The sequence below is a fragment of the Vicia villosa genome, linkage group LG7 (genome assembly GCF_029867415.1).
Source record: "Vicia villosa cultivar HV-30 ecotype Madison, WI linkage group LG7, Vvil1.0, whole genome shotgun sequence".
Taxonomy (NCBI): Eukaryota; Viridiplantae; Streptophyta; class Magnoliopsida; order Fabales; family Fabaceae; genus Vicia; species Vicia villosa.
Window position 1 is genome coordinate 114,762,818 of NC_081186.1, and position 18,134 is coordinate 114,780,951.

An 18,134-nucleotide genomic window follows, 5' to 3' on the forward strand; every position below is an offset into this window, starting at 1 on the left:
CAAAAAATTCGATGGTTCGTATTTCACATTAATTAAAATTTTATCCAATATCTTGGAGATCAAATTTCCATAGGATAACCACGTTGAGTTGCTCTTCTTGTAGTTAAGCATGTGACGCATCACTCCATATGCCCAATTGGTTGAATAATTATGAGTAAGCATCCATATGGTTAAAATGTATTTGTTTATAAGTTCTTTCCGGTGATATTTCCTAAGAAAAAACACGTGACTCATTATGTGGTGCGTAACACATCAATTTGCCTGTAAAATTATCACTTTGATATGAAGCCTGCGATCTTCCGTTGAGCTGATTAGGAGACTTGAAATAGTAACAGAGAGATTGAAATTTTGAGAGGCATAATGAGAATTAATAATATAAGTTATTCCATATGCAGGTAAATTCAACAATTTTCCCAGGTCCTCTTTGGTAATAAAAATATTTTTCTTGCAACTTCAAATGTGAGAGACCAATTTTTGAACTTGAGATTAACATAGAATATTTTGAGAAGTCTTTGATAAGGGGATTCTAGTTTCTTGGATAAGAATTTTTTTAGAAGTTTTTAACAAGCAACATCGTATAAAATGATCCCTTTAAAATACTTTTAATCAAAATAAATGGGCTTGAGAACCTTGCATTTGAGGAGGTTCTTTTTGAAGCTTTATTCTAAAGATTTAGCGAAGAAATCCCTTGAAAAATAGACATTTGATGACAAATTTCCAACAATAAGAAGTTTTGATGAAGCCATGATGATGATAATGATGATGATGATGATGATGATGATGATGATGATGATGATGATGATGATGATGATGAAAAACTCTTACACGAGAAAAGAAGAAATTTAGAATGGATAAGAAGAGGAGAGAGTGTACCTTTATATAACTTTGTCCAAAGTTGTTTTAAATCCTTGTTGATTATATAAATTTGGTCCAAAAGTATTTGATTTGAAAATCTTGTCCGAACTAAACTTCATAATCAATTAAATATTTGTTTAGTTGGTTAAATTTTCATGGATATTGATATCTTCCTTTGAGCTTGATCAAATAACAATTTCACAAAGATTTCCTGAAGATATAAAGTCCTAATCGAAAGATATCGTCTTTAAGGCGCTGGATTTGGAGTGAGATTTAGTCCTTAATCGATTAACCTCAATGGTGTAATCGATTAAAAATTCCTTTTCAACTTCCTTGATCCACTTGAGCTTTGGATGGTTTTGGGTTTTGAATTGGTTCTTGCACCTCTTTACTTACATGGAGAATTGAGGAACGATCTCATTGAATAAGATAAAGCTTAGCAGATCTCAACAAATGATGAAGTAATCAACATCATTCTTGTAGTGACTCAATAACACACTTTCGCCATTCAGAAGTTAGCCAAGGATGTTGTCATCATCAAAAGGAACACATCGGGAGAAGCCATAATCAAGGATGATAACAATGATTAGTTGTCTCACTTTTTCGTTCCCTTTAAAAGTTTTTTTTAAAAAAAACTTCTTGATCAAGTCATGAGACCTATCATGATTACAATATAATAAATTATTTGAACCATTTATATTGATTTTGTTTGAGGACAAATAAAAAGATAAGTTGGAGAAAGTTGATAAGTGCTAAAAATTACATAAAATACAATAAGCACTTATTAACTTATTTTACAAGTAATGAATGAAAAAACCCCTAACTTATCAAAAAATATAATAAAAACGCCTATGGGAACTTTTTAATCGTGTATTTATCAAGTACAAGCAAAAAAAGGCAAAGAAAGCACCAAAAACAGACAAAACACGTCATTCAGGAACCAAAGTTCATTTAGTCAAGGACCATACCTCGCTAAGTTAAAAATTGGCACCAAAACACAAAGAAAAAATCTGTCAAGCACCAAAACTTGCTAGCAAGCGCGCTAAGGGAGGTATGGTGTGTCCAAAAGCTTGAAGGTTAAGTAACTTCAAAGAAAATCAAGGGGCTAGTTTGCTAAGCGAGCTAAAGACACGCTGAGAGAGATTAAGGCAGCCAAGACCACTTGCAGATATGATGGTATTTCTTAATGGGGAAGTTTGTAGGCATTCTAAGTGAGGTTTATAGCCTGCTTAGCGAGAATGGCATCACAAACCTTTATAAACAGGGGTTCAGGTTGTTCGATTTGAAATATCTTGGATATATATGGGAGATCGTGTGAAAACTTGTTGTAATTAAGTAATAAGGAGTGAGAAACAAAAGCATGAGAGAAAAAGAGAGGGAGATTGTTGGCATAAGCGATGTCCAAGGAATCGTCAAAAGATGCTTCTCAACAGCTTTCTTCCGGGGCTTAATTGTAAAGCTATGGCGTAGCTAATTTTTCCCTTTTTTTTTGGAGTTATATGTAGTTGTCCTAATACTCGTGTTTTGATCTTGATTATAACGCTCTATATAATTCTTTTTAAACTTTAATATTGATGAATCATTTGTTATTAGTAATTAATTTGGATTAGCTACCTGAAACATATTTTCATGTTATGACTTGATATACGAAAGGTATTGATCATTACTATATCTATGTTTTTTATTTATTTGATATGTTAAAGTCTTGACATAAAATTAGATTCACTATCCATATAAACAGTTAAAATTTAATGTTGTTGTATTGGTTAATAGGTTGAAAGATTCTTTATTAGATAATATAACTGATATGACACCATTGACTATGTGTTATGATGAGAGCTTTGGATAGTAATTATAATAGCTTATTAAAATTGCATATTATTGATCAATGATGCTAGATAGGAATAGCTCAATAAAATCTAATTCCAACAATAAAAATTGCATTTGCTTAGACATAGTTGATAGGAAAACAAACACATTTTCATTAAGCTGAGTTATTAACATAAATAAAATTTAAATGAAAAGTTAATAAACATTCAGTAATTTTAACAAGGAGAACAACAGCAGATGCAACCGATTTGGCAATCAATATGACTATTGGTGTTGGTAGTAATGCTTCTGATATTTACATAACAAAGTGACAACATACCCCGATATGAAGAAAAAAAGTGTGGTTGTCCGCTAAAAGTATGTTTCATTTGCTTTGATGATGGTTCGCTTGTTCTCTGCGACCACGGGTGTTTTTATACAAATGGTCATGCTAACGAGTGTCCTCGGAATACTCTTTAAGTATGCTAAATAAAAAAATATTTTTTATAAAAATTAATATTTCAATTTCTAATATATTTTCAATACATTGAATATAGGTATTTTTTTTAAAAAAATTATCATTTTAATCACTTAAAAAATACCCCGAGGACACTTGTTAATATTTCTCTTATTTAAACTATTTCAATTGTCTTAGAAATAACTATCTTTATTTTTCTAATATAATTTATCTATTTTGTTCTTATGATATGTTGAAGATTAATGGTTGTTTAATGTAGTCATTTGAAGTTTATTTATAAATTGGATAATGCTATCATATATGTTTGACTATATGATAGGAGAGAAGTTTGTGTGTTCATGAGAATAAGATAGGTTTTATCATTGAAAAGAAATCTAATCATAATTTTTAAGGAGTGTAAAGTAGGATCATTGTTAAAAATGAATTTTGAACTCTCTTGTCTTGAAACTATAATAATTACCATGTTAAATGTTTTTTTTTTCAAAAATTTATATCTAGATTAAATATAATTATGAAGAATAATTTAACAAGATAGTAAAAAAAAAATTACAAAATTTACAATATCAAATCTACTATTTTAATTTGAAAGTTATATTTATATTAAATATGATTATGAAGATGGGTTGCTGAGTTGTCAACCTTTAACCCCAACTTTTTTTTTATAATTATAAATCAACAATTTTCAACATAAAAATGTAATTATAAAAACTATTTTAGCATTTTCCATCATAGCATTTTTTTTATTGTAAAATCACTAACTCAACTTTAATACCATGTTATCTTAAATAAGTTTTGATAGTTACTTAAAAATTAGTTTAAAAGTTGAAATTGTTCAAATATATTTATACATTATATAATCAAGAATTTAAGAATTCCAAATAAAATTACAAAAAACTTTAATAGTATTAACTATATGATAATATTTTTCAATAAAAAATTATAAACATATTTTTATGGTAATATGATAACATACAAATGTATAATTTTTGTAAAGAAAAAACACAATATAATGTATCTGACACATTTTTCTTTTGGTAATGAGAATACTTTGCAAATATTGAAAATATTATTGTTGTTTATGTACATTACTCATAACAATAATGTGACTGTTCTGAAATTCACATGATCAATATGAACTCCCAAAAAAAATGTAGGACTAACCAAATTTTTTCATTATTTCTTTGTGATTTAATTTTCTCAATAATAAAAATTGATAATTAAAGACAAGTACTAAAAAACAGTGACAACATTGGTGTTAATCAACATTCATTGGTCCAACATGAAAACTTATTTGAAAGGGTCATTTCATTATCCTTCTCATTTCCTTACCAAAAACCTGCAACTTTTACATGAAAGAAAGTTCAGCTAAATTTCTTACACCAGTCATCATCAAACTAGTTTCATTGTGCATGGTTACATACATCTCCACCAACTCAATACTAAAATAAAAACACAGACATGATTAGATAAGATGGCAGCTCCAAGGATTTTACAATAACTGCCGAAAACTCGATGCTAGATTCAAACACTTCACTTTCAGCAGGTAAATAAATTTCAGAAACTCGCGCAACAGAAACCATTTACAGCATGCTATCAGTGAGAGCGGGTAGCCTGCGGTAGAAGTTAACCGGTCCAGGTGGTACCTTACTCCGGAACATTGGGTGTCTCAAAAAGTAAAATCCGCCTATAAGAATAGGAATCTGGAAGGGTGTCATGTACAGCACAACAGCAGACACGAGGCAAAAAGCCATGAACATGGAGCTGGCGCGAGGATCACGCCAGCTCACAAGTGCTTGGACTCTCTCTCCTTGAGTAGCTAAATCTCCAACGACACTCTGAACCCTTCCAGCCACACTTCTTAAACGATCGTACCTCCATCGCACAATATCAGGGCTCTTTGTGGAAGGAAATGTGTCGAATTCCTCGTCGAGTTCATCTGTGGTCACTCCTTCTGTGTAAGAGAGTTTCGGGTTCATGTGAGGAGGGTGTCTCGGGCGGAATCTCCAGTTCCACATGCCGATAACGAACACGTAGAGAAACATGGTTGGCATGATAAGTTCAGGGAAACACACAAGCATCAGAAAAAGAATGTGCACCAGCACCGTTGTCATAGGATTATTCCAGGTGGAAACTTCCCCTAGCCATCGTCCTACAGAAAGAAATCCTGAAAACACCGTCATCAGACGGTAGAAATTTGCTTTGCTGCGTCTCATGCTCCAAAGATGAGATTTTGTGTCAGACATGTACTCAACAACCTCCTTTCTGAGAGGTGGTTCCGCCCTACTAAGGCGAGCAGCAACAACATTTACAGCCTGCTGTCGCAGCATTTCCTGTTCCATAACGTTAAGCGGCCTTTTGTAGTGCATTTTTGGCAAGTGAGGCTTAAAATACTGCTGCATCAAATCAACCATTGAGTAACAAGAAAATCTAATAGCCAGGTTCAGTTCACCCATCTTTTTAACACCTGAAGGATGAAGCATCACTAAAGGATAAGAGTTTGAGTATACACGGCCGGTTTCAAGGGTTGAGATTCTAATCCGAACTTTACCAATCAGCAAATCTTTGTTATCTGGACCATTAACTTGACAATTGTCAAACACCCCCACAGTGAGAACTGTCGCTGGATCAAAAACTTCCCATGTGTACTGCTCGTGGTATTTCGGGTCTAGACTATTAATAATTGTTCGAGTACGAACCCATTTTCGTCCATATTTTGCCACACAGTATGCATCTGATGTCCCTCTTCCATCCCTGGCTTTCATCGGATGAAGTCCATCAACTTTTAGAATGCCGAGTTCTAAAACGCCGATTGGCTTCTTCCAGAGCTGCTTCGAGGTGGGTGTAAGATCACTAGTATGATAAATTGACTCATCAAAAACATGGTACCCACCATCAAGACAGACACTAAGGTGAATCCTACTAGAAAATACATCATTTGTCTTCTCATGTTCCCCATCCATCGCAGACGACATGGACTCTTGAAGGTTATACCACCTAGTTCGGATAATTCTATCATCAGCACGCTTATCAACTTTGGTCAAAGGAATAACAGCCACGCCAATTGTCTCGTCCTTGTTGGGACCAACACGGTTTTCAACAGAAAGGATCAAAGGTTCATCGAAGGGTTCGGCAGCAACAAACATCAGCTCCTGATCCCATCGCATATTTTTTGTCCTTGACTGAACCAATTTTGTCTTTAAGATCTGGTGACCAGTCTGTACCTTAACATAGGCATCTGAGAACTGAGATTTATCCGACAGAATTAAGTCTTGTGCCTCAATCACTCTGACCCGCACATACCATAATCTAGGTGAATGGTAAACTTTTGATCGCATTTGATGATGAGAAACTGGAGAGTTTTCTCCGGGAAAGAGTGTATCAGAATGCCAAGCATCAGGAAAAGCTTCATCAGCTTGTGTGCCAAACCATACGGCAAGCATCAACTCCCCTTTTTTCTTTTTCCCCTTCTTGTCAATCTGATACCATTCCGGAGCCAACGGACTATCAGGTGGAACACGTGTAGGAACATCACTGAGAACAAATCTAACAGTACCAACTATTTCATCCAGTACTGTGCTTTTGTCTTTGAGCTCAACTTCAAGCGTAGTTGACTGTAGATTGTCCCTTGCAAACGCAAACACCTCATTCCATTCAGGTTCCTGATTTTTCTCAAAATGTTTTGTTGTTCCTTTGAAATTTCCAGCTTTTACCTCCACGTATGGATTAAGGCTCCCAGTCACACCCTTTGCCGGAAGGTCACGGCCTCTTGCAACTCGTACAAAAAGGTAACGCATTGGTTCAACAAGGTCATAGGTGTTGGATGATCTGTTCCCACGAATAACTCGACCGCCAATTACTTGTCCCCCTCCAAGAGAAGGGCTTGTCTCTTTGAGAGCATAATCCATCGGAGACAAAGAATCCGCATATGTATGCATGATTTTTGGAGTTAGTGCAGATTTCATCTCAGACGTTCCATGGTCCGTATTCATCTTTGCAGCAGCTGGAGGAGAAGACCGATGTTCTTCTTTATTAGAACCAGGAATGGTATGAAATGAGTGCCTCGGCGCAGCATTCTTCTTACGAGAAAACATGTTCATGAATGAATCTGTCAATGATACTGGTGGTTGATCTTTGTTCAAGTGCTGATCTGAATCCACAGAGGGTTTCTCATCAAGAACCAGATTGGGAGACTTCACAGAAGGGTCGTCGGTAACAAATACCTTCAAACCAAGCTCTCCTTTTACGCGTGAAAAGGTGTATTTCTTTTCCAGAGGATAGTGCAATACAACAGCGTCAGGATACGGGACAAACGAAGTTTCCGTGAGACGAACCTTACCAAGAAACACTTTGTTGTTATTTCCTTTGTTATTGTTGTGGTAGACACACGCTTCAAGGGTGAGGCTCGGTAATTTACTTGGATCAGCAATGGTGAAGTAAAATTTCTCATTCCAAACAGGATTCAGATCTTTTTCTTTAATACTTGTCCGAAACTTCTGCTCATCAAAATGAAGCTCAACAAAAGCACTAGCCGAGCCCTCACCATCTTTCGGCATGAGGTCATGAGCCCCGATAACTTCCACACCTAGCTTGAGACTGCTCATCGCAAATAACCAGCTTCAAGAAAAACTTGGATCGAGAGACGTTATATTATACCTGAAACGAAATAAATATATCGGATTCACGATCACTAGTCTGGCTAGTCTCAGATACAAACATAAATCAGCTTCAATTCTGCGTAAAGTTATCCAAACAAAAATCACTTTACATGATTCAACTCGCTTTTAACCAGATTCAATTCACTCAAATAAGATAAAAAGTATTGAACTAAAGAGTACAAAATCACAAAAGCATAAAATGAATGAGCTATTGTCGTAAAGTACATGAAGTCATGTGATAAGGATCTTCAGAAACTAAGCATAAAAGAAAAATCTTTGACACAGAAAAAATGATTCTTTATTCCAAAAATATTTATATAAAAAAAAATTCAGCTAAAAAAAAACATTCATATGAGATTATTGAAAATTAAGTGAAAAAAAATGAAAAACTGAGTTTTGACCCAGAGAAAAAAAAAACAACTTTTCTGCTAAAATCCAATCCCAGGAACAGATTTAGACCAAAAAAATCATTTTTTTTCAATTAAAAATAGTTACCAACATCAAATTAAAAAACCCACAAAACCTAACCCTTATCATACAAAAGGAAAAAATAATCAAAAAAGGGAGAACAAGAAGGAGAAGGAGAAACAAACCTGAGATTTTGAGCTATGAGGAATGAAACTTTGTGAAACTGAAATGAAACAAATGTTAGAAATAATGAAAAGAGAAAGAGAAGAGAAAGTACGAAGAAAAGCAACAATGTAATGTCTTGTAACAGTTTGGTACCACTAAGAACAACACAACAAAATAGTACTACTGTGTTTATTGTGGTGACATGTTATCAATTAGGTTGTTTAAAATATGATAATTAATTTGTTCAACGTGTTTTATCAACCAAATGGATGAGTTTGACTGGGAAATTGAATTTGTTGATTAAATAAATCTAACTTAAGTCATATAAAACTTTGACTAGGTTGTTTGTTTACATGTATTTATGTATGTGTTTGGAATGTTTTTTATTGTAATTTAATATTTTCTTTTTTGATAAATAAAAAATCAAAGATTTAAAAGTATTGTTTTATTTTTTAAAAATAAATTTACTTTTAAATTATGTCATTCAGATATACGAGTTGAACCAAACAAATTGAATCAAATTTTTTAAATAGAAAATAATATATTAATATAAAATGTGAGAGACATCGAAATACAAATAATTGTAAGCCCAAAATGTTTAGAAGATTACATAGGATACAAATAATTTAAAAAACATCAATAAAAAGAAAACTTCTCAACCATCCAAATAGGAAATAAAAAAAACAAAACCTCCAAACAACTACAAATCAACCTTTTAGGATTTAGGTTAAAGCTCTTACTGTGAGAACCAACATCAACAGATCATAATCCATCATGAGAACAGCAATAGGCACAAACCAAAACTTACATCATAACTAAGATGAAGACTCGATTTGCTATTAGTTAAAGAAGATGATAGAATTCTGAAGACATTCAGAATACATGAATGAGTTCATCCCTAGTCTACCTAGAAATCAATTACAAGCTAAAGTAATATGCTTCGCATTCACCATTTTGCAGTTTTTGTAACACCATTAAAGATAACATCTTTAAAGACTCTCCAAATGATCCAAACTATAGTGAGTCATATTATAACATAATCACCCCTAGTCTTGGCCTTATCACCTAAAGAAAGGAAAGACTCAAAAAGAAGCTTATGGTCACTTTGAAGAACCCCTTGCCATCCCAACCACTAGAAGGTTCTATACCACAAATTTATTGTTAACTCACAAGTGGCAAAGAAATATTGAAAAGCAGCTCAATCGAATCCCCACAAAAAGATAAACCCACTAGGATCACTAATCATCCCCTTTTAGTCAAGTTCTCTCTAAAAGAGAGTATATCTGGTATAAGTTATCAGGAGAAGACCACCACTTTAGAGGGATCCCAACTTTTACAAATGAGGGGGAAATCAAGTTCTCAGAGATAGAAGATGACAAGGAACCACCAAAGTGAACCAGATAGGTAAATACTACAAAGAAATAACTTTCTGTTGTATGTTTTCCAATCCACTTATCTCTATCTTGAGAGAAAATAATATCTCAGAGCAGAGTGAGTAAATTTTTAAACACAAGTAATTCTATAAGAAAGAAAGGTCTCATCCATCTAAGATTCCAAATTAGGTCCATGTTTTTCGCCCAGCCAATCTCTCCACGACTACAAATAATACATTTCATGACGAAGCTTTCATCTCAACCAGAAAAAAATGAGGTAGTATGCCTAGGTCTGTCATGTTTTATTTTTTTATAATAATAAAAATAAAATATTCCCTCGGGTTTTAAGAAAACCGAGGGGAAAAACAAACCAGGACACGCTTTGAATCCCAACTTTTGCAGTTTATGTTTTTATTTGTTAATAAGTGTAAACTAAATGAACTAATCCTTCAGCTTTTCGATATAACTAAGGGATCAAATAATGAGATTTCACTATAAAAGCATTCGTCAAACAGATTTTAACCTAATCCTTACTTATATGAAGCCGCCCCAAACTCGCATGCATCATTCTTTAGGATGGATCGCTAGACAGAAAAAATCTTCAATATTCTTCTATCTATAACAAAATATTTTTCTACCCTTGCAATCTATCTCACATAATGGTGTTGGTGTTGTTATTGTTGTATTTTTGCTCATTTGATAGATTGCAAGTGGAGAAAATCAATCTTACTTCAAAGATTTGATGTACACTTCCAACCAAATAAATAGTACGAAATTTCTTATGTACTCTTCTCTCTTCAAACAAATAGACTGCTAAAAAATGGTGAATTTGAATGCAAAATTCTGACATTTAAGCATTATTCTTTTAGAAGTTAGAACTTAAATTTATGTCACATAATGGTGTTGATGTTGATTCGGTTGTATTTTTCATTTGATAGATTCCAAGTCTAGAAAATCAATCTTGCTTCAAAGATTTGTTGTACATTTCCAACCAAATAAATAGTACAACATTTCTTGTGTACTTCTCTCTCTTCAAACAAACAGACTGCTAAAAAATGGTGAATTTTAATGCACAATTCTGACATTCAAGCATCATTCTTTTAGAAGTTGGAACTTAAACAGAGAAGGGAGCTTCAACTTACACAAAGAAGGGAGCTTAACCTTTAAAAAGATTTGTTGTAAACAATTTATCTTAATATTCTGTGTAAACAATGTAATATTTAAAAAAAAAATTATTCACCTCGGTTTTTATCCAAAACCGAGGTAATAGTTTAAAGAAGATGATAATTTACCTCGGTTTTATAGTTAAACCGAGGGGTATAATAATCATAATTTACTATAAAAAAACCTCGTTAAACAGATTTTACCCAAATCCTTAATAATATGAAGTCGACCCAAAGAGAGGAAATATTTACCACCGCTACAACATATCTCTATGATGGATTGCAAGTGTAGAAAATAAAAATTCTCATTGACACTGGAAACAGATCTCTAGCAGCTTGCATGGGACCTCTAGCATCTAAACCTTGATATCATCGAAGATTTATTGTAAACAATGTATTTTTAATATTCTGGGAAAATAGTGTAATTAAAAAATCAAATGCGCATTCACCTCGCTGATTTGTCTTGATTGAGGTGATAGTTAAGCGTTTTTTTCTATACTATATACACCGACCTTAACAAATATTTGTCGTCCATTTAATGATTATCAACGCTCAAGATGCTGTCATTAGTGATCAACATGAAACCAAAGGGACATCCATTATAAAAGCATGTTGAATATTGAAAATCAAACCTAAATGAAACATATGAAGTGCTTGAAAGACGCTTGGAAAAGTTCTCTATGATGGATTGCAAGAGCAGAAATTTTTCTGGGTTCAAGGGTTGTTTTCTTAAATATTAATTCGAACCAAAAATGATTTGATTTTTTATATTAATTATCTTACCCTTTTTTCATCAGAAACAATTGCAGTAAGATCCAACAGAAGATCTTCCCTAAGATTCAATAATTCAAAGATCTAAAGTATAAATCTTGAGGGAATTTGATGTTTATCTAGATCCCTGGGGAATTTGATTTTTATCTTGAACTTTAGGAAATTTGACTTTTATTTTAATTTTAATATTCTGTGTAAACAATTAATATTGGGTAAACAATGTAACAACTTTAAAATAATAATAATATACCCCTCAGTTTTTTGAATAAACTGAGATAAAAGACACGCTAGTTTTGAAAATAATAAAAGTGAAGCTGTTGGAGTTCGAACCCATGTGCATATAACTATACCTCATAGTTTTTTAATCACCGAGGTGTTTAGTATAAACTTTTTATGATGCCCTTCGTTACCTTGCTACTTTAGCCGAGGTTAAACGCATTTTGCGTCCAAGGTTAAAAGCGTTATTCGTTGTAGTGCTCCCCACCATCTCATCTGATTGAATGATGCTAGAAAACAGACAAGGAAATTTAAGTTTTAAAGGGTAAGTCCAAACCAAGGGTTCTTCCTGAAGAAATTATGGAAACTTGGCCCTACTATCCTAATTATGCCTCAGCAAGTCAATCAGAAGGATTGTCCTTTTTGGATCCAAGAAGAAATACACATTTTCACCAAATGGAAGTAAGGACCGCATATTTCTTCTCCATCAGAAAGAGAAGACAACTGAAGTAACATACATAGTCACAATAATACCATGTCACAAGCATGAGGCACCTATAAGTAACCTACATCTCTATTTAGCCAAAAAAAGGTTGGATTAATTATAAGTAGATCCCTAATTTTAAGTCCCTTTTTTTAGGCTTACAAACATTGTTTCACTTAACCTTATGTTTAACCTAACAAGCTTATTCTAAACTTTCACAGGCATCTTTAAAAAAGACAAGAAAAAGATGGAAATATCATTCAACGTAGAATTAATAAGGATCACCCTACCTCCCAAACTAATATATTTTTCCCATGAATGGAGCCTCTTGGTCAGCAAGTAGATTTCAGTCTAGGATTAAACCTTATCGATAATCCAAGGTACTTAAAAGAAATATATTCAATCTCACAATTAAGGAAATCACCAACAGAGGTTAGGAAGACAGGGTCCACATTAACCTCTGTAAGACTTCTCTTAAAGATATTAACTCGAAGCCCTGAAACTCACTTAAACCCTCTTAGGATAGCCTTAATACTCCACATATTTCCAAGAGTATAATTCATCAAAAGAAATGTATCATTCGCATACAGAAGATGAGATACCACCAAATTAGAATATCTCACCTTAAACCTCAAGTAAAGAACAATCTCTTTAGTCCTAACAACTAAGTCACTAAGCATCTTAGCCACAAGCAAGAAAAGAAAGGGAGATATAGGATTCTCTGGCTTCAATCCCCTTTGGATGCTAATATCTTGATTTGGACACCCATTAACCAACACCACAAGGTTACCAGCGAACATACAGGCTCTCATCTAAGTCATCGATTTCTCATTAAACCAGAATTTGATAAGCATATAATCTAGAAAAAAATTAACTAACTAAATCATACACTTTCTCAAAACCGTCTTTAAAAATAAGACGGGTTTTCTCATATTTCTTGGCCAATTCTACCACCTCATTGACATTCACTACTCCATCAACCAATATTCTCCTTTAAAGAAAGTCTGATTAATTAGAGGAGTTGGGTTTATTCATCACCAGCCCAAGTCTAGTGGCCAACACTTTATCCACCAACTTATACAAATATTCCACCAAAGAAATCAACCTAAATTCATACGAATGAGAGGGAGATTTAACCTTAGGTATCAAAGTCACAAAGTAGGAAGCAAAACTACGAGGTAGAGATGGAACATAGTGAAATTGGTCCAACATGATCCCCAATTCATCTTTGATAAGATTCCAAAACCCTTTTAGAAAAGAGAAATTGAATCGTATAGACGCGGACTTTTGTTACCATCACATTGGGAGACAACACATCCTAACTCTAGGAGACAAAAAGGGTATCTAATACAAGATTAACATCTTTCGATAGATACTAAAAAACAACACCTTCAAGATGGAGTCTATCAATATTAAGTTCTTTAAAAATCTTAGTGAAATGATTAACAACCTCCTACTTAATTTCAGACGCCCCTTCAATCCAACCTTCTTCAACCTTTAAAGCCATGATAGCATTTTGTCTACCTCTACTTTTTATAGAAGCATGAAAGTAGCCAAAAATAGTGTCTGTTTCACTAAGACAATTTGACCTTTAGAACAATTGTGAATCTTTAATTCTTGACAAGGACCACTAGTTTGCAATTGCTTCAGATCTAGTCTTAATCTCCTACGCTGATAAAATCTTATGATTGGCCAAAGAACCCACACTACTCACCACCTTTTTTAAACTTTCTATCCTAGAATAAAGTTTAAAAAACACCTGATTATTTCTAATTTTTAGTACCAATTTGAGAGCTTTTAAATTTTCCAACCTAACAAAATCTTTCTAGCCATGGATATTAGAACTAGTCCAGGTCGTATGCTCTAGCTCAAGAAAGCTACTATGAGAAAGCCAATGATTATTGAATCTAAAAGTGGAATTTTGTTCCTTAGGGGATATATGTCTCACGCGATGTCCTAGCAATTGGTACGAAAAGTTAAACCAGAGCCACCACAATTAACTAGTACAAGATATTATAGTAGAAAAGCAATAAATGACACGATCAATTGGTAACCTAGTTCGGTGAAACCACACCTACATCTGGAGGGTTGAATCCACAACCCAAGAAATGAAATTTACTATTAGTAGCTTAGTACAATCAGTCTTACAAGCAACAACAAACCCTATGTTGTCTTATGCCTTTTCCTCACACTATCCAATGACTTTATTTAGAGTCTCCCCCTAAACATGATAACCTACTCACTTTCTTCTCTATCACATAACCCGTGATAGAGGATAACAATCACTAAACCCTAATGATCAATCTCAGTCACAACTATGAGTGATGTTGAATCTTACAACTCAACTAGACAAGTCTACTATGCCAAGTTGTTGAAACACAGTGGTGTACATAAAGTAAGAACTCTTTTGAACCCTAAACTCTATAAATATTCAATGTATGATTTGATTTTATATATCATAATTATTTTAGGTTTTTTTCATGGATATTTGATTTTATTTTGTCCAAAATTGATGCAGATACTGTTGAATATTATTTGTTCCTTAAATCTCTCAGACAAGATATGATTTGTTTCAATTTAAATTCAAATTTAAATCTCCATCTAAATCATAATTAATCTTCATCCATTTGTCAAACAAATCACCTAATCATATTATTAGATCAATAACAATAAAATCTTCAACCAATATTCCTACAAAACCTTCTTCAAAACACAACAGTTTGCCTTGTTGAGCGAAGGCCCAAATGTCGTACCACATGCTGAGACATTGTGTCCTGCATGTGTCCCTTCTACAGTTCCATGCAGATTAAGCAAGCTAGATCAACTTGAAGACTTTGAACACTTCTCCATGTTGTTGTTTTACAAAATGCAGCCAATCCAAAGGACCAATTCACAAAGAACTTTAAAAAGGCTTAAGATGTTACACATGATTGGCATACTTAACGATAACATAAAAATAATAAGAAACATTTTTAGTAAGGGCCCATTTGGACACTTCACCTCAATGATCCCATCACCTGTTAGAAACCAAAATTTGATCAAGACTACTAGCTTCCCCACCATTAGGTTGAAACCTAGAGAAACTTCTAGCTAGTTGAGGTAATTAAATTAACTTCATCTGAGAGATAAAGTTAGAGAACTCCAAGTTTTCCATATTCCTTGAGGAACTAGAAGGATCTCTCACTCCTATTCTTTCTTCAGAAGAGTAAATAGAGTTAAAATCATCCAAAACACACCAATTGTCACCTCCCAAACTCACTTTACTAGAGCATTGCTTAGACCACATAACTCTATTATAGGCTAGAGGACACTTGGAATAAAATAATAACAATATATCACAAAATGCAAGTAGTCCCTCACTCCAAACAAACACCTAAAAAACCAAGACTAGAGAAAAAGAACAAGGATCTATCCTTCGAACTACATCTGATCGATAGAAGACTTCCACTACTACCACCAGAAGGGAAAAAATTCCAATCACAAAAAGAATTACCCCACAAGTAATGGAAAAGAGAAGAAGAAACTTCACTAAGTTTAGTTTCCTGAATAGCCACAAAATCCAAGGATTTAGACAAAATAAACTAGATCCTTAACTTTACTTTTCTTAATCTTACCCCCTCCCCCCCCCCCCCCCCCCCCCCCCCCCCCCCCGCCCACCCAAAAAAAAACTCTATAGTTAAAAGAGAAAATCAACATCAACGGGAAACCCTTGTCGATCAGACACACTTATGATTATTATCCCTTCATTTAAAAGCCTTTAGCTACTCAAATTTTACCTCATCATTCATCACAAAAATACACCCTAATTTATTAGTTAACTTATGGATTTTCCAGTTGAATTCTAGTGTTTATATGATCTTGGAGGCGACAAGGATCATGAATATGAGTCTAGCATTTATATCACCCTTAGGGCAGAAACGATCTGTTAGATCTATTTGATAGCTTAATGATTTCTACCCATATAGAAATCAAGAACATAACTCTAAATAATTCTCTATGAGTCGATAAGCCATCAAATCATATCCCTTAAACCCATACCCAAATTCAATCAGAGAATGAAAGTGGAAGCATACCTGAGTTTGCCTTTGGAATTACTGAAGGTTCGTAGGTATGTGATCTTTTGATTTGCAGAGTTACTTAGGGTTTCTTGAAACTCTTCTGATGGGGATGAAGAGAGAATCCTACTAAATTGTGTTTTTCAATTACTCTACAAATGGGGACCATAACCAATATAAATAATCGTAGGGTTAATTCTTAGTTTTCAATATTCTAATTTAGCGCTTCATCAAATTAGATATGGATTTATGGTATCTACAAAATAACCTTATCTTTCATGACATTTATGCTTTTATTCCTAGACTTAATATTAATTAGACCACTATAGTTTTGGATAATTAAATAATGACCCAAACATATGTAATATTACATTTGTGACCCAACATTCTAACAATCTTCCACTGGTCACATATGTAACTTTACACGCGTGTTAGACTTTATGAGCTCAAATTTTGCCATTATATATACTTCAAGCATATCTAGATAATCTCGGCCATTAGTTATACCAATGAATAGAATCAAAGTGTTTTTTATTATACTAATCATAATGAAACCCATCATTGATAACTAATAGTGACATAACTAAATGACATAGATCCATTATAAAATGTGTAGCATGAAAACCACAAGAATGTGATTTCTACATGTCGAAAAAAAACTGCACTACCAGCCAACATGTAGATATAGCCTGGAGTGAATTTTTTTACTATCTTGGCATCCAGCAAAATCTGAGTCAGAGTAACCAGTGATCTCCAACTGGTATGGCCTTTTATATGTGAGCATATCATATTTCATTCTCTTTATTATTTATGGAATAACCCGACTTAAATGAATGGAGATCCCAATATATAGGTTTAATGGGTAATAACACAATGTGAGTAATATGAGATGATCATACGAGTATAAATAGCAAAAGCATGAATCCTGAAGCAATGAGAGGATGAGATAATAAAAACTCTTAATGAGATATATACTCTATATGAGGGAGTACTTAGGCTACACGATTACTCTTGATGGACTCACCTTTGTAATTGTGGAACTTAGGCCGGTTCCTATGAAATTTCGAGGCAAAATTCCTTTAGCCTTCACTAAATCGCGACGCACGTGCAGGGCCATTAAAGCACGGGTTATTAGAATACACCTTAAGAAAAGGTTGTGTGCAGGTTTGATGTTTGAGATAGAGTTTAAGACATTTGTGTCACTCTTGTTGAATCGGAATCATACTTGATACGCAAAGGTTCAAGTTGTAGATATGTTTGCTTATGTACAATTTTAGAAACGTTTGATGTTACTTCTAAAATCACCTTTTAAATTCAAGTGGTGGATTGTTGGAATACTTGGAAAGATACAAACTTGAAGTGGGGACTTGGAAGAATTGATTGGCAAGTTGGAAACAAATGAGCACAAGTATGAGCTAGTATGAATGGAAGTGAATTTAAAAAGATTCATTTTAGTCCCACATAGGAAGGATTACACAGATTAGTAGTGCTTATATATTCCAAGTAGGAAAAGTGGGTTGGGCCCCAAGGGGTACCAGATTTTGTGATTGGGTAAGAATAAACTACCATGAAACTTTACACACGAGCGCCCGCCGCCACCGTTTGTCCGGCCGGTCAGCTCGCCTCGGTTTGGTCTTGGGCTTGGGCTTTGATCCAATATTTTTTGGAATCCGAAATAAGAAAAATTATGAAATATTATCAT

General features: G+C 33.8%; 1 protein-coding gene across 1 annotated transcript; it reads right to left on the reverse strand.

Annotated features, from left to right (window-relative positions):
- Positions 1 to 4,429: 4,429 nt before the first annotated feature.
- On the reverse strand, positions 4,430 to 8,565 carry LOC131616646 (FT-interacting protein 3-like). The gene is made up of 2 exons (XM_058888026.1): positions 8,391 to 8,565; positions 4,430 to 7,795 (listed from the first exon to the last, which is right to left on the reverse strand). Exon 2 carries the CDS (start codon positions 7,741 to 7,743, stop codon positions 4,723 to 4,725), a length of 3,021 nt encoding a protein of 1,006 aa, XP_058744009.1. The 5' UTR covers positions 7,744 to 7,795; positions 8,391 to 8,565; the 3' UTR covers positions 4,430 to 4,722.
- Between the last annotated feature and the right edge of the window lie 9,569 nt (positions 8,566 to 18,134).

Bases quoted from the DNA above. Each gene is read 5' to 3' on its own strand.
- LOC131616646 (XM_058888026.1), bottom strand. From the start codon at position 7,743: ATGAGCAGTCTCAAGCTAGGTGTGGAAGTTATCGGGGCTCATGACCTC.